The sequence below is a fragment of the Monodon monoceros genome, unplaced genomic scaffold, assembly GCF_005190385.1.
Source record: "Monodon monoceros isolate NGI ecotype Baffin Bay Population unplaced genomic scaffold, NGI_Narwhal_1 Super_Scaffold_6, whole genome shotgun sequence".
In the NCBI taxonomy this organism is placed as follows: Eukaryota; Metazoa; Chordata; class Mammalia; order Artiodactyla; family Monodontidae; genus Monodon; species Monodon monoceros.
In genome coordinates, this window is record NW_021703783.1 from 49721373 (window position 1) to 49748260 (window position 26888).

At 35.0% G+C, this 26888-nt stretch overlaps 1 protein-coding gene across 4 annotated transcripts in view; it reads left to right on the plus strand.

The window, feature by feature from the left end:
- Positions 1 to 26888, plus strand: part of LEMD3 (LEM domain containing 3) — a 69663-nt gene that overhangs the window by 22103 nt on the left and 20672 nt on the right. For all 4 annotated transcript variants that reach the window (XM_029204715.1, XM_029204716.1, XM_029204714.1 and 1 more), the window contains exons 2-4: positions 9681 to 9718; positions 13883 to 13949; positions 16233 to 16300. In XM_029204715.1, the coding sequence (XP_029060548.1) occupies positions 9681 to 9718; positions 13883 to 13949; positions 16233 to 16300 (173 nt within the window). The remainder of the gene's footprint in view (positions 1 to 9680; positions 9719 to 13882; positions 13950 to 16232; positions 16301 to 26888) is intronic.

Consider the following 26888-nt stretch of genomic DNA (forward strand, 5'->3'; position numbering starts at 1 on the left):
ACATCACCTTCTTTGGATGAAGACCGGCCTTTGGTGTGGTTGGTGGTGGTTCATTTCACCTCCCCACGATGTCTAACGTTCCACATTATTGTACAGTATCCACGTTTCATCGCCCACCACAATTTGTTTTTAAAATAGAATGAATGTTTTCATTACTCAGTAGAGAATTGCATGCGGAAATTCGGTCAAGAGGGTTTTTTTCATTTAACTTATGTGGAACCCAAACATCAAAGAGATTAACGTAACCAAGCTGGTGCAAATGATTTTCAGCGCTTGATTTGGATATTTTGAGTACGTGGGCTGTCTCCCGCATGGTGTAACATTGATTGTTTTCAGTTAATGTCTCGATTTGATCACTGTCAACTTCAACTGGTCTATCCGACCGTGGAGCATCGTCCAGCGAGAAACCTCCAGCTCAGAACTTTGCAAACTACTTTTGCCACGTTCGATCAGACACAGCACCTTCTCCATATACTGCACAAATCTTTTTTTGTGTGTTTCAGTTGCGTTTTTACCTTTCTTGAAATAATAAAGCATAATATGCAGGAAATGTTGCTTTTTTCTTCCATCTTCAATATTAAAAAAATGGCTACACAAAAATTCACAAATTTTGATAAGTTTCTTTTTAAATGCACGCTGATATGACAGCTGTCGCAATGCAATCTGACAAAATTGTTTCGAGTGAAGTTAAAGACAACTAAGCGCCGCTAGAGCCATCGTATGGGAAAACTGAACGAACCTTTTGGCCAACCCGATAGTATTAATTTTATTTTAGGTAAATGAAGCCAGTCTTGTAAAATCATTGGTAGATGAATTATCTCCAACTCAGTAGGTTAAGTGTGTTAGAAAATAATCGTGAATGTTTGTCAAACATTTACTTTTTAAAAATTATTAGACACAGGCTCCTACATTTTGGCTACTTCCCTATCTGCCAACTTTATGACACTATTTTAGTAAAAAAGATAAATTCATATTTGTAAATGTAAATTATATGAATTTTTAAAACTAAGACTATAATAGCCAGGTCTTTCTAAAACAAAACAAAAAAACCCTTATGTTACAGTAACTCTTCTAGTTTTTTGCAAAAGAAGAGGAAATTTTCTTTTTCAGTTTTCAATTTGTTAAGAATTTAGACTGATTTGTAAGGAAGAAAAATTTTTTTCTTGTACAGTAAGCTGCAGCTTTTAAAATTGGGGTTTAACCTACTGTATCTAGGAATTGAAGTGACCTTTTACCAGTTCTCTGATACGATTTTAGCACCATCAATGAATATTTATCGTTTTGTTTTTTTATACTTTTCCTCCCCTACCATTTTATTATGAAACATTTCAAACAGAAAATTGAAAGAATTGTGCTGTGAACACTCATACCCACACCTAGTCTACAGTTTACACACTTCCTATATTCACTTTATTATATGTCTTATCACTCCATCCACTGTTCTGTTTTTTTAAAAAATATATTTGAGTAAATTGAAGATATTAGGATATTCCACCCTTACATACTTCGTGTATATTATTAACTAGAGTGAGGTGTTTTTTTCTTTTTAGGTAAGATTTGCATGTAGTCAAATGCACAAATCTTTAATGTACTATCAGATGATTTTGGCAAACGCTTCCAGCTGTGTAACTTAAATCCCTACAGATATAGAACATTACCATCACCTCTGTAAGTTTCCTCCTGCCCAGTCAATACTCCGTCACTGTTTTGATTTTTTCACCATAGATTTGCTTTCCCTGTTTTAAAACTTCATATAAATGGATTCATAGAATACTCTTTTGTGAGGTTTTTTTCTCTCAGCATGACATTTTTGAGATATATTAATGTTGCATTTTCTAGTACATTCCATTTTATTACTCTTGGTTTATTTTTAAGGCTCAGATCTGTTTTACACAGAAATTATATATTATCAATATAATAATATTGATTATATTATAGCTATTTTTATTATATATATTTTTATTTATTTATTATATTTATATTTATTTATTATATTTATTTATTTATTATATATTATATAAATATATTATATTTATTTATTATATATATATATAAAATATATATATTTTATTATATATATTATAGCCATGTATATATAGCTGTTATAGCTACTCATTTATCTCCACTACTCCGTATGCAGCATGTTCTCAGAACATGGTGTATAGAATATGCTCCATTAATACTTGTTGAACAGTCTATGGTTAGAAGTCTTTCTTACAGCTTTTGTTACAGAGATCCCAAACTTGGGGTACAATTATAATGTGAAATTAGTGCTTGAATGAAGATTAAATAAAAATTTCAATTACAGTCTGTTATCAGTTTTTTCCAAGGAAGTCTTCATTTCTATGGTGAACAAATATGAGATTTTCAAATGACCACAAGGTTGAAAGAGACCATAATGTTCCTTATCATATAGGGACGAAGAATAAGAACCAATCAAATAATAAGGCTATTGCCAATTTAATTATGAGTTTTGACCTTTTATTTCCTTGGATACATTCTTTCAGTTTTCACTATATTCTTAGTATTTTGATAACCACATTTAAAGCCCATTTTATTTTTATTTTATAAAATCAATCTGTATATTCTGTTATTCTTTAAGAAAACTTATTTGGAAGCAGCACAGGATTGTTGCCTCTCAAAAGAGCGCCAGTGAAAAGTTGGGAGTCCTATAGGATATGAGAAGTAAAGAAGTATTTGTATTTTTGCCCTCCTTCCCTTCTCTTTCAACTGATTATCCCCATCTAGGTCTGTACCTCTGTAAATCCAGATAGATAAGTGAGGTAAACATAGAAAGGTTATTTATGAGTAGAACAAGGTGGTATAAGAGTTTACCTTAGGCAAGTTTTATAGTAGACAGTTCTTGTCCATATAATTTTGTCTATTTTGATTGCTGATTTAATCTCAATATTCACAGTAGTTTACTAATAAGTACACTTCAAGTGAACTGTTCCTGTGCTTTAGAATGACCACATATTTGGCAGAGCCGTGAAACAATAGGTGAACTTTCAGAGAACAAATGGGCAGCGTGCTGTGTTGCAAAAGAATGTACTGCCTTGTTCACCCTGTCCATATTTAGATCAGTCTGGCTGGCAGTGAAATGCAGAAGTGTTGGCCATACAGGTGCAGTGTTCTGCAGCTGTTGGAAACATTTGCCCTCCCCCTCACCCCCCACTTCTTCACATATAATTATGCTCTGTTTAAACCATTAATGCTAGAAGATGGGATTTGAGAATTTGAATGTCTGTTTACAAAAAGGTACTACTCAGAGAGATAATTGGTCATTTAGGCAGCTGAATTTAATTGCCTAAATGACTTGAAGTTTCCAAAGACTAAAACCTAGCCTTAAGGCCATAGACTTTTAGAATTATAAGAGACTGCCTTTGAAAGAACATGTCTGCAGAGTTACTGCCCTCCAGACTGAACCTCTTGAGTTCAGGGCTTATATATTTTCATTTTTTAATATCCTGCAACCAGCATAACGCCTGACACCTAGTAGGCAACTTGATATATGTTTGTATCTTACGTTAGCAGATGAAGCCAAAATATTGTTTAGATGTGGTATGGTACTAAATTAGAAAATTATGATTTTTTCTTTAAGCCGATGCCTTGTGGTAAGTTTTATAGCAGTCTTGAGAACAAAGTGCCATGGCAGCAGAGAGAAGGGCAGTGATTAATGCTGCCCGTGGTGGTCATCAGACACTTTATGTTTTGATAGGTCATGGAAAATCTTTTCTAGACTACAATTAGAGAACTTGGTTTTGAAGAGTTTTCCTCATCTAAGAGACATCAGTGTATTTTCCCAAAAGCAGTGTCTTTTCCTCCTTATCCCGATTTTGCGCATTTTTCATGCATTACATCATAAGGAGATTAAAATTTAATGATTCCAAATCTGAAAGTTCTGGAGAAGAATGTTTTCCGTAAACCTAATAGAATAAATATTTTCTTTTCTGTAGTTTTTTCTATAATGAAAAGAATGTAGGCTTTGGAGTCAGACATAGGTTTGAATCCCATCTTTTTGAATCCCAGCTCTTTAAACTGCATTTACCTGAAGGATCATGCATCAGTTTCTCTGTCCATAAAAATAGGGGTAATACCTGCTGTAAAATAGTGGTGTAAGGATGAAATGAGCTACCTCCTAAGAGTGTGGCATCAGTATTCCTGGAACATATCAAGAGCTCAAGAAATATTATTTCCTTTTTATTCAAAGGAGAATCTTGTAGAGTAAGCAGGATTATAGTACCCCTCTGGTATTGGTGAAGCTGTTATTCTAGGAGACTGCACGGTGCCTTCAAGCTTCTATTCTTTCGGCATATATTTAGCACCCAGTATCTGCAAAGCAGGTAGAGATTTTGCAGTCTTGTTGGCAGAGGAAACAGCAACAAATAGTTAAGGTAGTGGGATACTGAGAGTAAATACATGGAGGTTCTGAGAAGAGGAAGGTCCTGATAAGCTGCAGTGGTTAGGCATCCTTCATGACTGCAGGAGAGCTGCAAACTGGACCTTAAAGACAGAATGAAGGAGAAGGAAAAACATTCAGGCTTGAACAAGATCAGAAAGATCAAAAGCTCAGAGCCTTTCTGGCAGAAGTTTTTTTCCAGCTTTATTGAGATATAATTGACATATAACATTGTGTAAGTTTAAGGTGTACAGCATGTTGATTTGGTAAATTTATATCCTGCAAAATGATTACCACCATAGCATTAGCTACCACCTCCATCCTGTCATATAATTATCATTTCTTTTTTGTGGTGAGAACATCTAAGAAATACTCTTTAAGCAACTTGCAAGTTTATAATACAGTATTATTAGCTATAATCACCATGCTGTACATTAAATCCCCAGAATTTGTTAATCTTACAACTGGAAGTTTGTACCCTTTGACCAGTATTTCCCCATTACCTCCACTGCCCAGCCCCTGGTAACCACCACTCTACTCTCTGTTTCTCTGAGTTTGGTTTTTTAGATTCCACATATAAGTGATATCGTACCGTATTTGTCTTTCTCTGTCTGAATTATTTCACTTAGCACAATGCCCTTAAGGTCCATCCATGTTATTGCCAATGGCAGGATTTCCTTCTGTCTCGTGGCTGAATTGTATATACGTACTGCATCATCTTTATCCATTCACCCGTCGACAGTTAGGTTGTTCCCATATCTTGGCTGTTGTAAATAACGCTGCGATGAATATGGGGATGCAGATCTCTCTTTGAGATCCTGTTTTCATTTCCTTTGGATGTGTACCCAGAAGTGGGATTTTACTGGATCATATGGTAGTTCTATTTTTAATTTTTTGAGGAACTTCTATACTGTTTTCCATAGTGACTGTACCAATTTACATTCCCACCAACAGTGTACAAGGGTTCCCTTTTCTCCCCACCCTCACCAAACTTGTTATCTCGTCTTTTTGAGGATAGCCATTTTAACAAGTATGAGGTGATAATTCACTGTGGTTTTGATTTCCAGTTCCCTAATGATTAGTGATGTTGAGCACCTTTTCATGTACCTGCTGGCCAGGTATGTCTTCTTTAGAAAAATGTCTATTCAGTTCTTTCTGACAGAATATTTTTATATGACTGGTAATAGTTTCAAGTATTCAGAACAGAAAAATGTTGAGGCTGTCTGTAGTTGGCTGTGCTGATGTAGAGAAAGCAGGACGAAAGTACCCTGAATGTACTATTTCCTCAGTTTTCAAGCAGATCATTCTTATCTAAATGTTTAGGACTCTTAAACTTAATCCAGAGAGGGGCCTGTCACTTATTACATGTGTCTTTCTTTTAAAGCATAAGCCGGATAACATGTTTCCAATTCTCTGAGGTTTCTTGCTCAGAGTAATATATAAAAAGTCTTCAAGGTTCTACATTATCTTACCTACCAACTCCCTTAATTTTACCAGTTTGACTTCATTTCTTGCTACTTGCCCTCTCATCCACACTGCTCTATTTCCGGGAGTAGTATGGCAGGCATGCTGCCACTTCACAGCCCATACACTTCCTGTTCTTTCTGTCTATAAATCTCTTCCTTCACAGTCCACGGCTTGTTCCCTCAGCTCTCTCAGGTTTCTATTCAAATGCAACCTGAGAAAAGGGGAGAAAAGGGAACCCTTGTACACTGTTGGTGGGAATGTAAATTGGTACAGTCACTATGGAAAACAGTATAGAAGTTCCCTCACATGTCAAGCACCATTCCTGCTGTTTTATTTCCAAAGCACTTAGAACCATTTGACATACTATATATTTTAAAAGTGTATTTGCTCATTGTCTCTTCTAACGCCTCTAAAATATAAGCTCCTTGAGGGCAGAGATATTATTTATTTTATTCACAGCCACATTTCCAGTGCCTAGCACAAACTATTCAATAAATACTTATTAAATGAATAAACTTTATCTTTCTTTCTGAGTTGTAAAAGAACTGTGGTCATCACAGACTTTTCTTCCCTTTATTGCCACTGAGTGACCAAAATGGGGCCTTCCTGAGGAGGACATCAGTTCATTTGGTCAACATTAAACACACTTTGCGAATATAGGCATACCTCGGAGATATTACAGGTTTGGTTCCTGACACTGTAATAAAGCGAATATTGCAATAAAGGGAGTCACAAGAGTTTTTTGGTTTCCCAGTGCCTGTAAAAGTTATGCTTACACTATACTGTCCATTAAGCGTGCAATAGCATTATGTCTAAAAAAACAATGTACCTACATTTATAATATACTTCATTTTTTCCCTTTTTATCTGGGAATTCATAATGGTCGACAGTTTGATCTCAGCCTAAGAGAATGGAAAAGAGTTTACACTTGATAGAAAGGATCAGTAAAACTAGTAACTTTTTTTTGCAATTTATGTGAGAGAAAGAGGCTTAGAGAAGGAGAGGAAACAATGTGTCTTGAAAGTAAGTAGGAAACGATCACAAGATTAGAATTAGTTCCTTGAAGCAAAATGTGATGAGAAATCATTGGACGATTTTGAGGGGTCTAGTAGTATAATTAAAGAAATATTTTTAGGACTTTGATTTTTACAATTATTAGGATAGTCCGAAGAAGAGAAGTCAAAATTTAAGGACATTTATAAAAAAAAGTTTGGTATATTTGAGGTTTGAAATAATCTGAACAAGAAAAATGAAGGAGGAATGGCCACACGAGAAGGATTTGAGAAAAAGCAGTAATGAGAAGCTATTCGGGGTGTAGGGGTTATAGGAGGACAATAAGTTTGAAATACCAACTTGGCATTATCATTGCTTTAGGATAAGAGATAAGAACTATAATTTACTCTCAGTTTCCATTTTTTAGAGGCTAAAAAATGAGGTGGCATTTGCTGTAGATTGCTTTTGGAATATGGTTTCTTCTCTACAATTGCCTAGTTAGCAGGGGGAGGGAGGAATGTTTTCACTAGGGGTAACAATATTTGTTGTATCCATTAGAAATTGTAGGTAATGTGGATGAGATAAAAAGTACTGATGTAGTTTTAGAAATACTGAAATGATTTAGGGGAATAAAAGTTAGATGCATAAAAATGCTTTTGTTTGCTAAAATTGCTGTTTTTAGATGGAGTTTCCTTTTTAAACTTAACCTCAAGACTACATTTACTTTTGTTAATTTAATAGGTCCATCTGTTAATTTAATAGGTGACAGTTGTCACAGGAAGCTGGGGAACATTTTTTTATCAGTAGGTATGTATATTGTTGGCTTTCAGATATGTTATGCTCTCGGGTATCTAAGCCTATTAGACAAGAGACAGAAACTTAGAAAGATACAAATGGCAGAGCAACGTTTTTCAACAGAATTACTGTTCTGCTCTTTGGCTTTCCCTTTGTTATCCTATTCCTCTCCCTTTCCAGTTGCTCAGAACGTACCCTTTTCCAGCTTCCTGCAGAGTTTAACACTTTTGCTTCAGTGTTAACACATAGAGTAGAATAAAGAAGGACAGATTTAGCCTAGACAGCTCAAATAGTACTTTTCAAACACTGACTGTATGTTCAGTACTATGCTTGGCTCCAAGCATACAAACCTGAATACACGTGATCCCTTGTCATGAGAAACTCATAGTAGAGCAGTCTAGTGGCAGAGCATCCACAATCTACAGTAATACTTTCATAGAGATACTTGAAGAGCTAGTTTTCCATTTAATAATTTTAACAGAAACAAATTTGTAAGCAGTCAAAAAATGGTCCTCTCATGGCCTTTCTTCATAGATATTAAAACCTGTTTTTAGAATTGCATGTTTTAATATTTTTTAGAATTACTCTTATAGAGGGCAAATAAAATACTCATTGTTTAGTATTATTTGACCAATTTATTTTAAGTAGATTGACAAAAGCATTTTTGGTAGTATATTGAACTAAATATGGCTTTATTTTAAATTGTTCGAATTTTACATTAATTAAAATTAGTGTTATTAAAAAGTATCTTTTTAGTCTAAGCATGTTCTGATTCTTAACATTTTATTTAATCTTTAGGCTATATTCCTCTTCCTAGTCCCCTACTGAGTACTTCTGATCTTCTGTTTTTCAAAATTTTTTCTTAGCATGAAAACCCTATTGCTTTATAGAAAAATGATGTCTGAAAATTCATTACCAAATCCCTTTAGATGATAGAAGAATACATTTTTGCCTTATTTTTTATTGTACCTTTTAACTTAAACTGGTCTCACACATGAACTTTCTTAGAATCAGGCAGTTCCTGGTTCCTATGGGACTTCCTGTTTTCTCAAATAAAAATAGAAAAGCACCTCAGAAAGGAAACCTGGTCAGTGTGAACTACTTTGTAGGCTCAGTTAGTCTTAGTTGTGACCTGGCTTATAGAGATCCAGGTATCTGAAAGCTTTGAATATTTTTGCATGCAATTTTAAAACAGAGGAAAAGGAGGAGATTCTAAATAATAACCAGAGAGATGCTACATAATCAGCCATGAACTTGTTTGTATCTTTTGGGGGAGGGTGGATGTATGGAGGTTGGATGGAAAGTGGTAAATCCGTTCTTTATAATACTTATTAGAAGTAAGAAGTTGTTTAATACTGAGACTTTATTCTTAGCCACTTTGATGTGTATATTTGTTTCATGCCACTTTTCCAGATGTTAGCAAGGACTAGGAAGTTTTGTTTTTTAATCATTGGAAGTAAGAATTCTAAATGAATTATTCAGTTTTAAAGCATCTTGTAGATTTCCTCAAGTAGTAACTGCCTTTAGTCTATATTTTGAAGAGAAACCAAGTTAAGGTGAAGAAATGATAGTCATTAATAGTAACGATAATAGGTAACATATATTAAGTGTTTGACACTATGCCAAGCATTTTATATGGTTTATCTCATTTAATCCTCACAACTGTATAAGGTAGGTATCATCATTACATCCTTCCATTACAGAAGAGGAAACTACAACTTAGAGTGGCTGAATAGATGGTAGTTCAAGGCCACGTTGCTAGTAAGTAGTGGAGCTAGGACTTGAACCAAGTCACTCTAAGTATTATAGAGCAAACCACAAAATCATAGTGAGAATGGTAAATATAGTAAGTCTGAAAAATTAGTTCCCCAACCTTTATTATCATCAGTTTGTTTATATATTGTTTGCATGTTTACATTCAGTTTTAGCATAGTACACTTTGGCATTTCCAACGGCTTGTTTAGGGGGATTCTAATTCTCATTCTTAAATGATGCTAATAGTTCTCTCTTTTTCTTTCCTTGATAGTAAAAAACCCCTTTGATGAAACATTTGGAAAAATAAAAGTAAGTAAAAAATCTTAATACTGATACTTTGTCTTACGTTTTATATGATAAAGGTAGTAGGATGACTATCACCTAAAAAGTAGTAATTTTAAAGGCAATAAATTTTCTTATTTTTGAGTATTCCTTGACCACAGTATAATTAAATCTGACACCGATTTCCACCTAAGAGCTGACCTGTTTATCACTTTGAGGTAAAAGCCACTGCCAAGTAAAATGGCAGTGGCATGTCATCTGGGGATCTGGTCTTACCCTTAAAAGTATGCCTGTTTTCTTAATTGTTGGGTACCCTAGCAGTTTTTGTCTTTTTTGCCCTCCTTTTGTTCTCTTTCAATTTTTTGCTCATCGGCATGCCTTTTCAACTGTCAGGAAGGCAAAGGATTTAGAGTCTTATGCAACTTATTTATGATTTCTTTTATTTTTAAAGGATTTATAATATTAATTTTAACCTAAGTTTTACTCACATGAAAACATTTTTCACTTACCATTCATCATTATAGGCACTCCAAAGATTATGATATTTGAGTTTATATTATAATACACAATTAGTTGTTAATTTTTTTTATTATAGGAACTGACAGTAATACAGACCTGTACAGAAAACATTATTTGTTGTACTAAATGATATGTAATAATGTGTAATCAGACCCATAGAATGTTACTTTAGATTGTTAGTAATGATTATTTTCTGTAGTATTCTATTGTTGTGATATTGTTTTTTTTAAAAAGTTGACTTTATCATATTAAGTATAACATTGCTGCTGGCATCATAATTTAAATTTGCACAATATACTCACTGAACATTGAAAAGACAAGACTTTATTTTCTTCTGTATAATTTTCCCCTTGGGGGAACCTGAAGTTCCTAATCTCTAAATAATAATAATAATTGTAATGAAGATAATGGCAATTAACTTACATTAAGTGTTTATTCTGTGCCAGGCACTATGCTAAGTGTTTAAAATCCATTAATATCATTTAATCAGGGACTTGATACAAAAATTGAAAATATCCTTGAGAAAATTGGCTGAGATACAAGAGGGAAATATTTAAAGGTGATAATATGTGAGAAAATTTGGTAGAGTCACCCTACAGTTTGGTTTTTCCCCCAAGAATGAGAACTTTGCTTCAGAGAATGATTTGTGTTAGTAAAAGAAAATCTGGAGCTTATCAAAACACGTAATTAGAATAGAAGGTAGCTATTTCAAATTAAAAAATTATTTTTGTTTAATGGAAGGTTACTTGAAAGCTTACTTTAAATATGGATTTATTTGTAGGTCTTTAACTTGTTTTCAGGGTAATCAGTAGACACATTTCAAGCTGAATATTAGGAGGCAATCTGAAAAGCAGACAGAATGGAAGAAGTTTGTAATGAAACTATAAGCCAATATAAGTTTCTGTAAGAAAGTAACTTTAACATTTGATTTACACCCTTTTCGGATTTACTTCTAGTTTAGCATATTGGTGCTAAAGATTATTGAACCTTTCTATTTCTCAAAATTGATTTGTTCCCATTAATAAAATGTTCCATAAAAACTATTTAGGTCGTAATTTAGTTGATTATTTGGATGGCACTTGACACCCTTGTAATATATAGATGGTCATTTTGAATGAGTTGCTGTTGGAAAAATAATTCTTGAAAAAATTATAGCTGAGCTTTTTGGGCGTTTAAATGCATTGTATGCGAATGGAATAGCATGTATGTTATCCAGTATGAGATCCAGTTACATATGATTAGGTTTTGTTATTTCTTCTACTTGTCTAGTCCAGTGTTTTTTGTTGTTGTTGTTTTTAATGTATTTATTTATTTGTTTTTTGGCTGCATTGGGTCTTCGTTGCTGCACACAGGCTTTCTCTAGTTGTGGTGAGCAGGGGCTACTCTTTGTTGCTGTGTGGCGGCTTCTCTTGTTGTGGAGCATGGGTTCTAGTCACACGGGCTTCAGTAGTTGCAGCATGTGGCTCGGTAGCAGCACGCAATCCCTAGAGCGCGTGGGCTCAGTAGTTGTGGCGCACGGGCTCAGTAGTTGTGGCTCGTGGGCTCTAGAGCATAGGCTCAGTAATTGTGGTGCACGGGCTTAGTTGCTCCATGTCATGTCGGATCTTCCTGGACCAGAGATCGAACCCATGTCCCCTGCATTGGCAGGGAGATTCTTAACCACTGCACCACCAGGGAAGTCCTAGTCCAGGGTTAATATATGTGAATCAATAGATGAAGTTTATTCCCAGGCCTCTGATGTTCATTAAAGATGTAATCACAGAGGACAGTGTCAAATTTTTGGATTTAGTTTTGGTTTTGAAAGGGGTGTGGGGATAGGCATGATCAGGACATGCAAAATGAAAAGGGAGTCGGTCTCTTTTCCAGTTAAGGAAGGAAACAAACTTCAAAACTCTCAACCACTTTAGTCCTGAAGCTTACTCAGATTTACCTTGGCTTTATATGTCAAGTCCACAACCTACACTATCATTGGAACTCCTCATCTTGTTATATTGAACATATTTATTAAAAAACGATTTTGTGGTTTAATCTATCACAGATGCATAGCTTTCAGAATCTTGAATTTCAGCCCCTGCGGTTACTTTTTGATGTCTAATTTTTGCAGTTTGGATTTTTAAGCTTATGTGATAAGGACTGGCTTGATTCTGAATCAGGTTGAGATAGAGTTGAGGGGGTAAAAAGCAAATGGGTTGGAAGGCAAGTAGTCAGCTGAAGGAATGTCACTTATCTCTAGCAACCATCTCACATAAAGCCAGGGACTCTGGTGGTAGGATTATGGAGACTTTGATGAGTTTTTCTCTTCCTAGTACCACTCATTAAAGCTGCATTGATCCATAGTGTGCCATCCATAGTGTGCAGACTTGTCTCTTCTGTCCTTGAACATATAGCGTGAAAACAAATGGATGAGATTACATGTCATTGGGCATATGAATATTACTTTCCCAGCTTTTTTACTATCCTGTCTGAATTTGTTCCTGGTCATATTCATACAGTAATCCTATTTTGTTAGAAACTTAAGGAGAAAGGAAATAATAAAGACATAGCCCCCTCATAAATCATGAGTTTATTTCAAATAGTGTGATAAGCTATTCTTACCCCCTAACCTACCCTCCCCCGTTGCTTGTATCAGTTTCTCTTAATTGTGATTGCTCTTAAATTGAGGTCTCATTGCTTTAGACTACTTGTCAGGGTGCTTAGACATTGCAGTAGTCTGCACTCTGGTTTCCTTTCATATGGTCAGAATAATATTCCTGATGCACAGTTCTGTTTTACTTTTCTTGTCCTAAATGTTCAGAATGAAGTCAAACTCTTTGTCTTGGTATCTAGAGCTCTCTAGCCATTGATTCCAAACTGCTTTTCTAGTAGTTTGCTGAGTCAAAGTAGACTCTGGTTATGTAAGAAATATAACCAAAGGTTTTATTCCTTCAGGCCCATTCTGTTCCTTCTGCCTGGAATGCTGGTCAATTCTATTCTTTCTGTGAAGCCCGATTCAGATATTCCCTCTTCCATAAGTGGATCTTCCCTCCCCTCCGTCTTCTGTATTTACATTGTACCTTGTTTGCAACTATAATATAACGTTTAGTATGTTTTTTGCCCTTGAGAACAGAAACCATCTTGTTCCCTGGGTTTCTTGCTTTGTTGAGAACAGTTCTTAACTCGTAGTAGATGCTCATTAAATGTTTGTTTCACTTTAATGGTTCGTAAATTTATACAGGGCCACTTTGGGACCTAGGAGGGGTTGAGGGTTAATTTAATTGAAGTGTCACTACTCATTCCCTTATTATGTGGTTGAGGCAGGTTAAAACAAAACATGAAGAAAACAGTCTCATAAGAATACACATGAGCGTGCATTGTATAGAGGGGGATTGGGAGCATTGTTTTGGTGGCTGGGGGAGTTTGTTGTATATAAGACATTTTCTAGCACTAACCTTAGTGCCAGTTTCCCAATCATCCTTGAGAAGGTAAAATATTTAGAGTGATAGTTTAGATTCTTAGATTAAGGTTTCTTTAAAATATGGTAGCCGTTGGTTAAATATGAATTTGTCTTTCAGATTATGTAGCTTCTATGGTTTTTAAATTCATTCACTGTTTTTCTTTTCGAATAAAAATTATTAATTGGTGCATTTTTCTCCCCGGAATCGGATATTTTATAATAATTTCTTTTAAATTTAGGAAAGTGAGAAAAATCTTATGATGAACAGTTTATACAAGCTTCATGATCGATTGGCACAGCTTGCAGGTAATTGTTTTAACATTCATAGTCTCTAAAACTGTTTTGAAAATTAATTTGCATATATAGCATGCAGTATCAGTAGAAATGGTTTTTCCCAAGTTCAGTGTTGTTATGTTACATTGTGGGGTGTTTTCTCTTTAGAAGTTTTTAGTCCTTATATGGAGTGGGTTTTTATCTGTATAGATATGTTTAATCAAGGCCTTTTTCCTGCCTGCCATATGTATACAATGAAATATAGATATATACTCTATGGTAAAAGTCATCACATTTTTTTATTGCATTGATAATAACAAAATTCTGAAAGCTTATATATCAGCTAAATTGGGTAAGCAGTGGATTAACTAAAATCCTCAATTAAATATAAAAGTGCAGATTTTCCTTTGGTGATTGTATAGGTGTCATTTCCTTGGATAAAGTAAATATATTACAGAATTTTTTTCTCCTGAAACATCGCATTTTCCTCATATTCTGGTCTTAGTAAGACTTTGAGAGTTCTCAGGTATGCAGCATACCTGCAATTAGAATAATAAAGGTGAATTGGCATGAAGTTTAGCATTTATAAAAGCTGTAGTAGAACCTTATCTGTTTAATACCTTTTAACTTTTTTCAGTTATTTCACATATAATCTGAAAGAAGAGACTTTGGATTCTCTTCATATAAACAGTTACAAGAAAAGAAAAATGTAGTATTCCAAACTTTTGTTTGTAGCAGATCCTTTGGTAGAAACTAGATCATTGGTAGAAACCTAGTAGGTGAGTGTGGAACTTCTCTGGTCGAATGGTAGCATTGAGAATCCTGACAGTTCCCCATCCTCTCAGCAATCTTTGCTTTTGTTTTTTTTGGGGGTCCTTAATTCTGGTCAGTTTTTTTTTGGCTAATAATTGTGTGTATATCACTAAAAGTCTTCTTTGCATTGACTGACAGACTGTTATATACATATGCTGCAAACTGATGACATTTATTTGGTATGCTGTAGCACCCAGAAATGAAGTATATAATCTACATGGAATTCCTCATGTTGCTGCTACAAGCTTCTAGAGCTGTCTCTATAGCAGTGTTTTATGAAGTGTGTTAGATCGGCATAGTCTGGGGTGCTTTTAAAGATGTAGATTCCTTCCTCTACAGCAGGGGTCTGCAAACTTTTTTCTGTGAAGGAGCCAGATAGATTTTTTAGGCTTTGTGGGATAGACCGTCTCTGTCACAACTACTCATTTCTGCTGTTAGAGCCTGAAAGCAGCCATAGATAATACATGAATGAGCGTTGCAATAAAACTTCATTTATAAAAACCGGTGGTAGACCAGATTTGGTCTGTGGGTTTGCCAACCTCTGCTGTAGATCTGTGGAATTGGAATCTCTGAGGATGGATTATAAAGTTTGAAGACTTACATGTTCATCTAATAGGTATTTCTACCTGTTTTACAACCATGACCATTAAAATCTGGCTACTTGAACAAAACGATAAATAGGAACATGGTTGCTTTTATGATAGAAAAATTTGCCAAGGATTTTACTTTAATTATTGTACTTTTATGTTAAATTTTTTTTTTTAAAAGTACTTGAAAGAAACAAGTAGGAGAAACTTAAAATTGAAGTTCATTGTAAGGATAATTGATCTCTAATAACCACAGATAGCCTGAAAAAGAAAAAAAAAGGCTTTGGATTCTTTTATAATAAATAGTTACAAGAAAAGGAAAATGTAGTTTTCCAGACTTTTATATGTAGTACACGTATTTGTAGAAACCAGATTATAGGTAGAAGCTTCTAATTTCCCTATTGATTTGTGTTATAATAATTTTTTAAGTTATGCATACTCCTTGCTAAAGATAGGCTTAGTAATACTCCGAAAATGCACATTTTAATTCAAACTTGAACTCTTGAATTATTAGCTTTAGTTAATAGATGTATGAGTTAGCACAATGAATTTTCCCCCTTGAAAAATAATACATCTGTAGAGGGCTTTCTTTGTGCCAAGGTCTATGGATAGGCATCAGCATGACATGGTTCCTACCCCTGGCTAACAATTTCATTGGGAATGTAAGAGGAATGTATGTTTCTGTCTAGACTGAAATACATTTAAAGGTTGTGGTTGATATAAAAATATTTGTTTATATTGCCTATTGAAATTTATTTCTAGAAAATATAAATGAGTGTTTATCTTCTTTCTTTACTGATTATAATAATATAATCTATAATTGTGTAATTTGTAAAACTAGTTTGATTAATCATATTTGTTTTCTTCTGTTTAACATAGTACTGATTCAAAATTAATAATATGCTAATCTTTCCAGGAGATCATGAATGTGGCAGTTCTAGTCAGAGAACACTTTCTGTCCAAGAGGCAGCTGCATATTTGAAAGTAAGCAGTGAAATTAGAATTTTAATAGCTCTATTCTTAAAGTTTATGTAAATCATCACAACTTATATCTACAGTACCATGCATTTGATTACTTTAATTGTACTGTTACAAACTTGGGCCTGCTGTTTGGTGTAATGTGAGCAGATAGAGAAAGCAAAATTACTCAACATTTTTTGTTTTAGTTTGTTTTAGAACATTCTCTGTGAGAGAATGCACATTAGTTTGGAAAGGGTGCAGACACCATTGGTGAGAGAGAAATTGAGATAAGTAAGTAGCATATAAGAAAGCATATAAGTAAGCATCTAACCATTGTCATTTATTTCAATTCTTCTGCCCCGGGATAATTTTATTTCAGGGTTCTAAGAGAATTTGCAGATGTATTTTCTATACCACTGTAAGTAATCTAGGAAATCCTAGATAAAAGGATAGGTACTAGAAGGTTAAGATGGACAGGTGTCACTCTGATTTCCAAAAAGGGGATAGTGGATTTTGAAAACCCTATTGGGGAGCTTGATGTTAATCCAGTTCCATAAAGATAATTCCATGAAGATGTGAGTACTTGCAGATGGAAATGCTGATCCCTAGAAGTTGGCATCCATTCATCGTGAACAAGTCATGTCATACAAACTTCATTTCCCCCCTTTCTGTGGTAAAAAAAAAACACGTAACATGAGATCTGCCCTAAAGTGTACAGTATTATTAACTATATATGCATCATTGTGCAGCAGATCTCTCAAACTTTTTCATCTTGCATTACTGAATCTCTGTACCCATTGCACAGCAACTCCCCCTTTCCTCCTCCTCCCAGCCCCTGACCACCACCATGTCACTTTCTGCTTCTGTGAGTTTGACTACAGTAGATACCTCATAAAAATGGAATCATGCAGTATTTGTCCTTCTGTGCCTGGTTAATATCTCTTAGCACAGTGCCCTCAAGTTTCGCCCATGTTGTACTATATGACAGGATTTCCTTTTTTAAGGCTGAATAATATTCCACTGTATATACCCCACATTTTATTTATCCATTGATAGGCTGGTGAATATTTAGGTCTTTCCACTTCTTGGCTATTGTGAATAATACTGCAGTGAACATAGGAGTGCAAATATCTCTTAGATCCTGTTTTCAATTCTTTTGATAAATACCCAGAAGTGAGATTGCTGGAACATATAATAGTTCTAGTTTTAGTAATTTGATGAACTTCCATACTGGTCTCCATAATGGCTGTACCATTTTACATTCCCACCAACATTTACAAGGGTTCCCTTTTCTCCATATCCTTGAAAACTCTTATTTTGTTTTCTTTTGGTTCTGGTTTGTTTTTTAATAATGGCCACGCTAACAGCTGTAAGGTGATATCTCACAGTGGTTTTGATTTGCATTTCTTTGATGATTAGTGATGTCAAGCATCTTTTCATATACATATTGGACATTTTTATGTTTTCTTTGGAGAAATGTTTATTCAGGTCTCTTACCCATTTTTTAAATCAGGTTATCTGATTTTTTGTTATTGACTTGTAGGAGTTCCTTATTTACTTTTGGATGTTAACCCTTATCAGATATTTGGTTTGCAAATATTTTCTCCTATTTCACAGATCCTCTTTTTACTCTGTTGATTGTTTCCTTTGCTATGCAGAAGCTTTTTAGTTTGATGTAGTCTCACTTGTCTCTTTTTGCTTATGTTGCCTGTGCTTTTGGTGTCATATCCAGAAAATCATTGCCAGGTCATATTTAAAAAATCATTGCTAAGGGCTTCCCTGGTGGTGCAGTGGTTGAGAGTCTGCCTGCCGATGCAGGGGACACAGGTTCGTGCACTGGTCCGGGAAGATCCCACATGCCGCGGAGCGGCTGGGCCCGTGAGCCATGGCCGCTGAGCCTGCATGTTCGGAGCCTGTGCTCTGCAACAGGAGAGGCCACAACAGAGAGAGGCCCGCGTACCGCAAAAAAAAAAAAAAAAAAAAAATTATTGCTAAGACCAGTATCATGAAGCTTTTCCCCTGTATTTTCTTCTAAGAGTTGTTTTTTTTTAATATCATTCCTTATTTTTTATTAATTAATTTATTTTTGCTGTGTTGGGTCTTCATTTCTGTGCGAGGGCTTTCTCTAGTTGTGGCAAGCGGGGGGCCACTCTTCATCGTAGTGCGCGGGCCTCTCACTATTGCGGCCTCTCTTGTTGCGGAGCACAGGCTCCAGACGCGCAGGCTCAGTAGTTGTGGCTCATGGGCCTAGTTGTTCCACGGCATGTGGGATCCTCCCAGACCAGGGCTCGAACCCGTGTCCCCTGCATTAGCAGGCAGATTCTCAACCACTGCACCACCAGGGAAGCCCCATCTTCTAAGAGTTTTATAGTTTCATGTCCTGTTTAAGTCTTCAATCCATTTTGAGTTGATTTTTGTGTAGTGTAAGATAAAGCTTCAGTTTCATTCATTTGCATGTGGAAATCCAGTTTTCTCAACACCATTTGTTGAAGAAACTATCCTTTTCCCGTTGTGTGTTCTTAGCACACTTGTTGAAGATCAGTTGACCATATATGAGACCTTCTCTGTTTTCTTCCGTTGTTCTATGTGTCTCTCTTTACATCAGTACTGTACTGTTTTGATTACTGTACCTTTGTGATATGTTTTGAAGTCAGGAAGTATGGGGCCTCTAGCTTTGTTCTTCTTGCTTAAAATTGTTTTGGCTATTCAGGATCCTTTGTGGTTCCATATGAATTTTAGAATTGATCTTTCTGTTTCTCAGAAAAGTGCTACTGAGATTTTGATGGGAATTGCATTGAATCTGTAGATTGCTTTGGGTAGTATGGACATTTTAACAATATTAAGTCTTCCAATCATGAACACAGGATGCCTTTTCATTTATTTGTGTCTTGAATTTCTTTAAGCAGTGCTTTGTAGTTTTCAGTGTACAAGTCTGTCACATTCTTGGTAATGTTTATTCCTAAGTATTTTGTTCTTTTTGATGCTATTATAAATGACATTTTCTTAATTTTCTTTTCTGATTTTTCATTTTTGTGTATAGAAATGAAACTTCTTTTTTATATTAATTTTTTTATCCTGCAACTTTGCTGAATTGCTTAAATTGTAATGGGTTTTTTTGTGGAGTCTGTAGAGTCTTCTATGTATAAGATCGTGTTTCTGCAAACAGATAATTTTACTTCCTCCTTTCCAATTTGTATGCATTTTCTTTTCTCACCTAATTGCTGTAGCTAGGATTTCTAGTACTATATTGAATAGAAATGGTAACAATGGACATCTTTGCCTTATTCCTAGTCTCCAAGGAAAAGCTTGGAGTTTTTCACAGTTAAGTATATACTAGACATTGGCTTTTCATATGTGGCTTTTATTATTTTGAGGTAATTTGCTTCTGTTCCTGATCTGTCAAGTGTTTTTAATAATTTAAGGTGTTGAATTTTGTCAAATGCTTTTTCTGTATTTATTGAAATGATCATGTGAGTTTTAATTTTTTGTTCTTTTAATGTGGTGTGTATCACATTGATTGGCTTTTGTATGTTGGACCATCCTTGCATTCTTGGAATAAATCCCACTTGGTCATGGTGTCTGATCCTTTTAATGTGTTGTTAAAACTGTTGAACTCAGTTTGCTAATATTTTGTTGAGGATTTGCATATGTATTCATCAGGGATATTGGTCTGTATTTCCTTTCTTGTAGTGTTTTCGTTCAGCTTTGGTGTCAGAGTAATGCTGGCCTCATAAAATGAGTGTGGAAGTGTTCCCTCCTCTTAAAATTTTTTGGAAGAATTTGAGAAGCATAAGTGTTAATTCTTTTTTAAATGTTTAGTAGCATCCTCCAGTGAAACCACTGAATCCTAGACTTTTCTTTGTTGGGAGGTTTTTGATTACTGATTCAGTTTCTGTACTAGTTATAGGTCTGTTCAGATTTTCTATTTCTTCATTATTTAGTCTTGATAGGTTATATGTTTCTAGGAATTTATCCTTTTTTTCTAGGTTATCTAGTTTGTTGATGAGTAATTGGCCGTGGTAGTCTGTTACGATCCTTTGTATTTCTCTGACATCAATTTTAATACCTCCTCTTTCATTTCTGATTATGTTTGAGGCTTCTCTCTCTTTTTATTAACTAAGGGTTTGTCAATTTTGCTGATCTTTTCTAAAAACCACTTCTTTGTTTTGTTGATTTTTTAAAATTTTATTTCTGCCCTAATCCTTATCATTTCCTTCTGTTAACTTTGGGTTTAATTCTTCTTTTTCTAGTTCTTTGAGGTGTAAAGATGGGTGGTTTATTTGAGAGTCTCTTCTTTTTTAATGTAGGCATTTACCACTATGAAATTCCCTGTTAGAACTGCCCTTGCTGTATCCCATAAAGAAGCTGTTGGACTTCTTGAATCTGAACGTCCATTTCTTTCCCCAGATTTGGGAGTTTTGGGTCATTATTTCTTCAAATAAGCTTTCTGCTCCTTTCACTCCTCTCCTTCTGGGACTTCCATAATGCATGTATTGATCTAACTGATAATGTTCAGTAAGTCCCTTAAGCCTTTCTTCATTCTTCTTCATTCTCTTTTCTTTTTGTTCCTCTGGATAATTTCAAATGACTTATCTTTGAGTTCCTTGATTCTTTGTTCTGCTTGATTTAAGACTGCTTTTGAACCCATCTTTTGAATTTTTCAATTCAGGTATTGTATTCTTCAGCTTCAAAATTCCTGTTTGGTTCTTTTTAGTGTTTTCTCTTTATTGATATTCTCATTTTATTTATGCATTGTTTTCCTGAGCTTGTTGAACATCTTTATGACAGTTAGTTTTAGATTTTTATCAGGTAATTCATATAGCTCAGTTTCTTTAGGGTCAGTTCCTGGAGATTTATTTTGTTCTCTTAGTTGGGCCATGTTTTCCTTGTTCCCTTTGTGTGCCTTGTTACCTTGTGTTGGGATCTACCATTTGAAAACACAGCCACATCTGCTAGCCTTTACAGACTGCCTTCATGCAGGGGAAGACCTTTACCACTGAGCTCAGATAGAGATTCTGGGGTCCCCTCAAACCTTTTTTGTGGATGCATCTTTTCTGGACCTGTGGGTGCATATTCCCAACTAGAGAGATTTTGCAGGTTTCTTTTTATAGGAGCTTGTAATCTCTTGCTCCCTCTGGTGTCTGTTTGCTATACTGCGGGTTCTCTGGAACCGCAGGAAGCTGTCCAGCTCTTTTTTATTTTCAGCAGCCCCCAGGCATCTAGACTATGTCAGATCTCAGTGCTCTGAAACAAGTGATACAGAAACCAGTCCCTTGGGCAGCTCCCTGAGAAACTGAAACGTTGGACACATGTTCCAACTCTTTCCCTCCTTGGGGAGAAACCAGGAGTTAGGGGTTTTCTGCCACTTATTCTGCACTGAGCTGCAGGGAGGGAAAGTGGCAAGTGAGTGTGTATTAGTTCATTGCCTTTGTTCTTGGCAACCCCCAACCTGGTGCCCTTACCTATTAGTGCTAAGATTCAAGCAAGACAGAAGCCAGTCCCTCTGGTGGCCCCTGAAAAGTCTGAACATTGGGCATATGTTCCAGTCTTCTCTTTCCCTCCTCAAGGATAAGCCAGGAGTTGGGAATTTTCTCCAGATCACATTATGGTATGCCAGGGGAAGGAGCTCCGGTGGAGTGAGTGTTATGAATTTTCCTACCTTCATGCAGCTAGTTTTGCACATGCTTGGGGTGCAGGAGGCTCTTAACCGGTTTCTAGATTTCTTACAAAGGGGTATTATTGAATTTGTGTCTCTGTGGGGGAAGGAGGGTCTGGAGCTTCCTATTCTGTCATCTTCCTGACGTCACCCCCTCTTTTTTTTTTTTTAAATTTAGAATGTAGTATAGTTCTAAGGCTTTCAGCGAGGTTTTAGTGACAATCTGCCATGATATGCTCGTCAAAAAAGAGAAATATGGACTCAGTTCTTAACTTAATTCATAACTTATATGTAGATACTTAAAAGATGTTGAGACAGTATAATATGATGGAGATTTGATGTTGATTCCAATTCTAGCACTGGCACATAGAAACCGTGTGTCTTGGTAAAGTCCCTTTACGTTTCTGTACCTGTATCTCAGTGTGAAAGTGGGACTGTTCTTAATAATGCCTGTCAGAGTTGTTGGAAGACTTGTGAGAATACAAAGTACCTAGGTCAGTGCCTGATGATTATAATAACTTCCAATAAATTTTACTTCTTTTTTTGTGTGTTTCCTAACTAATTAAACCCGTGTCACTCTGAAGAGAGTTTTCTAATAACATGCTGCAGGATTTGTCTCTCAACCTTGTTCTTTTCTTCATTTTCAGTTTTGACCTAGATGAGAACATTGATGACAGGCAAATTCGTGGATAGCGTAATAGTTAATAGATTGGATACCTAAAGGATTAGGATCCAAAAAGGTCTAAATAAGAAGGGCTTACGATTGTGGGACTTTGTCTTAAGGGATGGAAAAATTGCTAGATATATTATGGGGGTGGGGGCAAAGAAGGGATTGGATTGAGTAGGCTAAAGGGAACATAGAATCAAATATTCCAGGAAAAGGGCATAGCATGTGGGAATCCAAAGCCAGCAAGCCATTCGTTATGATTTGAACATGTTTTTACTTTTAGCAGTGGGAAAAACTGATCCCAACCAGTGATTCCCTCCTGCTTTCTCTTCTTTTTTTTCCCAGTTGAATCTCTCAGAGAGGTAATGGCACAGATATCTGTTATCATTGGTCATAAATTCCTGGAGCAGGATTAATTTACATTTCAGACAAACCTCAAGACTCTTAAAATCTACTGAATTGTATTTGAAGGAAGGACTAAAGGGTTGGATGGGATAGGGCTTGGGAACAGGATAGGGCTTGATCAGCAGTTAAGCTGGAGCTGAAGAAGAGTCGGGTTGGTGTGGAAGGATGATTAACTGCCTCTCTTTCCCGTCCCCAGCCATTTGATTGGATAAGGTAAAAAGAAGGACACAGAACCAGGGTTGGGACAAGTTGGAGTCTAAGCCAGGCAGCAGTAGGGTACAAGACATTAGTTTGATTGAAGACTGGCAGCAAAGGAGTTAATGGATACACCCATGCATGAGTTAGTTGGGAACTGCCTGTATTGAGTTTAAAAAAAAAAAAAAGTGATGCTAAAGAATTCTGGTCTTAAAAGATTTTAATATCTTTTCTCTGGGACTATTTTATGTTTCAGATTGGGTTTTGCCCTTTTTTTTTTTTTAATTCAGTAGAATTTCTAATGTATATTTTTACAAGAGATTTTGGATTAATTTCTTAATTAGTTAAGTGAAGTTACTTTATGTAGGTAATATCCTTCTTATACATTTAGGGGTGTGTGTGTGTGTGTGTGTGTGTGTGTGTGTGTGTGTGTGTGTGTGTGTGTTAACCTTTTCTTTTTGGAGTCCCATTTTTAGCTTTTCAAATGCTGTGAAATCTGGTATGGCTTGTTACCACCAAAGATGCAGTTTGGACTGCTACTAAAAGGAAAAAAAAGCATTAAACAGGGTTTTTTCCAAAAAAATAAAGTTTTAAGGTTTAGATAAAAGCTTTTAGGTGCTGTTTTTAATAATGCTTATTTTTTCAGTATAACATTAACCCATGCTTATGATTTAACTCATACAGAAAATAAAAGGAAAATTGCATTTCAAATTCACCACCTAAGGTTAGCCACTCATTTTGGTCCATGTTTCTCTAGTCTTATATTTTTTCCCCAAAATTAGTATCACTATAAATATTATAAATGTCATATTGTAAATATTTACATATTTTTTCCTTTAAGCTGTTAGTGTTTTCCCATGTCATTGTTCAGGTTTTTAAAAATTACTTCTTTTTATCACTGGATAATATTTCTTTACATGATTGTATTGTACTGGTTTGTGGTTTTATGAAAGTACCTTAATTTTTGCATTATAGTACTTGATTTTGTGATCATTTCCTTAGGAAATAGTCCTGGAAATGAAATTACTTGTTCAAAGAACTTTTGTTAATGCTTTTGATATATGTTGCCAAATTACTTTCTAATTTTTAATGATAATTTTAGCACAGTCTATCCAAAATTGATATTTTATTTTACCCAAGTTCTAGAATAAGTATGGAAGAACCCCACTACGAAGCTGGTATCAAATAATGATGACCATATATATATTGTAGGCTTTCTGCTTGTGGAGAGGGATCTATTGTACCTTTTATGTATTTGTACTATGGTTTCACCTGCAACACAATTAAGCTTTTGCATTCAGGAGTAAATGAGCCAGGGAATATGTAGCACTCCTACAGTATAAGCTAATTTTTTTCCCAACTTCTAGTGCATTTTAAGCACAGTATTAGTAAATGTTTGATGGAGTAAAATGAGTGAATAAGCCTCAGTAAAAATGTTTAAAATTTTTCTTCAATTTGATTCTTTACATTCTATTTTTATTTTATTGCTCCCACTTTCTCCTTCAAAGGAAATTTAAATAAATGTGACAATTAATTTAAATAACTTAAACACTTTTTCTTACTTCTCCAGTGTTTTTCTTGAACTTTTTATTCATCATTTTTGAGATTGAAAGCTTGTTTGTTTTGATTTGTAAAAAGTTAAGAGGTCCCTCTGGTGGAACATTTAGGAAATACATGGCACTATATTTTCATGAAAAGACATAGATTGCTTTTAAGTTAAATGGTGGGAGCTTTGTATGATAACTTAACAATAGAATGATGTAGTGGATGGTGGTTCATTTCCTAGGTCACTTTCAAAACCTGTTTAATTTTTAACCCAATATGTTTAAGGTTTGTGAAGAATATAATAGGAAAGAAGATAGCTGCAAATGTGCCAAATTATGGGCTGGATATATTTTTTATGAACTAGCTTGGGATGCTAATCACTGTTAATAAAATTGTGTCTTTGTGGAAAAATAAGTATTCTAAGAAATGGAGTGAGGGATACATTTCATAATAATTATAATACTTCAAGTATAATTTATCTTAGTACTTTCTGTATGTTACCTTTGATTTCACAATGATCCGGAAAGGTAGGTGGTATCAGACCCACTTTATTAAGAAACTAAAGCTCAGAGAGGTTTAATAACTAGGTCATCCAGCTAGAAAGTGATGAAACTGTGAATAGAATCAAAGTATTTGCTGTTTTCACTGTATTGTTCTACCTCTTAGATGGAAGGCCTGGGTTTATAGCCCCTACCCTCATCTATTGAGTGGTCAAGGGACTGACCCTGAATAGGGTTTAGAATCTGAAGAATTGATCAAAGTATATTCATCTGCATAAATGACTTATTTTCTCTTATTTCCGCTTAAGGTTATACACATAGCTATTCAGTAGTGGAGTCATGATCTGATTCCAGGCCTCTTTGATTCTAAGGACCATGTTCTTTCCGTTATTCTTGGAGGTGAAAGATCAAGTTTCCACTGAATCATCAAGAATTAAATCATACTCACTATTGATTTCTGTGTGTCATATTTTACTTAAAGGTAACATCTAATGTATGGCATATATCATCTCACAATTAAGCAGAATATTCACTAACCAGAAAGCCACGTAGCTATTATTACCATGTAAATTATCCATTTGTGAACTATATCCAATAGATTTTTAATCTTTGCTTGACTTCTCCCTGTACCACTATCATTTTCCCTCCTTACAAATGTTTTGTTACTTTATTTAATGAACGGAATCTTTTACATGAAACAGTATTATTTTTGTACTTTGTAATCCAAGTTCGAAGCATCTGATACAGGTTTTTAAATACACATTTTTGGCTAGTTATTTTGAAAATAAGTAAATTTGTAATTGGGAATCATGGGTGTGTATGTATGTGTACACATATAGTGTATTAAAATAGATTTGTTAAAGATTTGGGAAAACATGCTTTGAATTTAGAAAGATTTCTATGAAGCAATCAGCAGTGTGTTAGCAGAACTATTGCCTATAAGTAACTAGTAATAAGCAATTATGTTAATAGTAGGCCTGATTTTAAAATTAAAAACTTAGTTTGCTCCTGAGTTTTGTCATCAGTTATTAGAAAATGGACGTTTTATGATACAGGAATGCCTTACCTCGAGGGCTGGCAAACTGCAGCCTGTGAGCCATTTTTTGGTATGGCCTGCTAGCTGTGTTTTTACAACGTTTTTAAAGGTTGCTTAAAAAAAAAAGTGACAGAGACCAGAAGTGTATACTGCTGCAAAGCTTAAAATATTTACTCTCTGGCCCTTTACAAAAAAGTTGGCCTACCCCTGCCTTACAGCTTTCCAGGTAGCTCCAAAAAGTGAACAGTAAAACACTTCAGACTCTTATAATCAGGTAGATGCTGTGTATGCTACAGTGTTAGCATGAGCTATTTAATTAGCATAAGCCAGAAAAAAATTCAACTTCTATGTCTATAAAAATTCCATTTTATGATACTGTAGAACTCTAAGTACTACGTAGAATACTTGTGGAAGTAATAACTTATTTAAGAACTCAACACCTTTTTAATCTTTAATGAAGTTTTAAATAAATTATCATTTGTTTTTTGAAAATCTGTATTCATAAAGGAACATTCCATGGTTCTATTGTATTCCAGGTAGTCATTGGATATCCAGGGGTATTAGCATAGGAAAGGAAAACAGAAAATGGGAAAAATAACAATGGATGC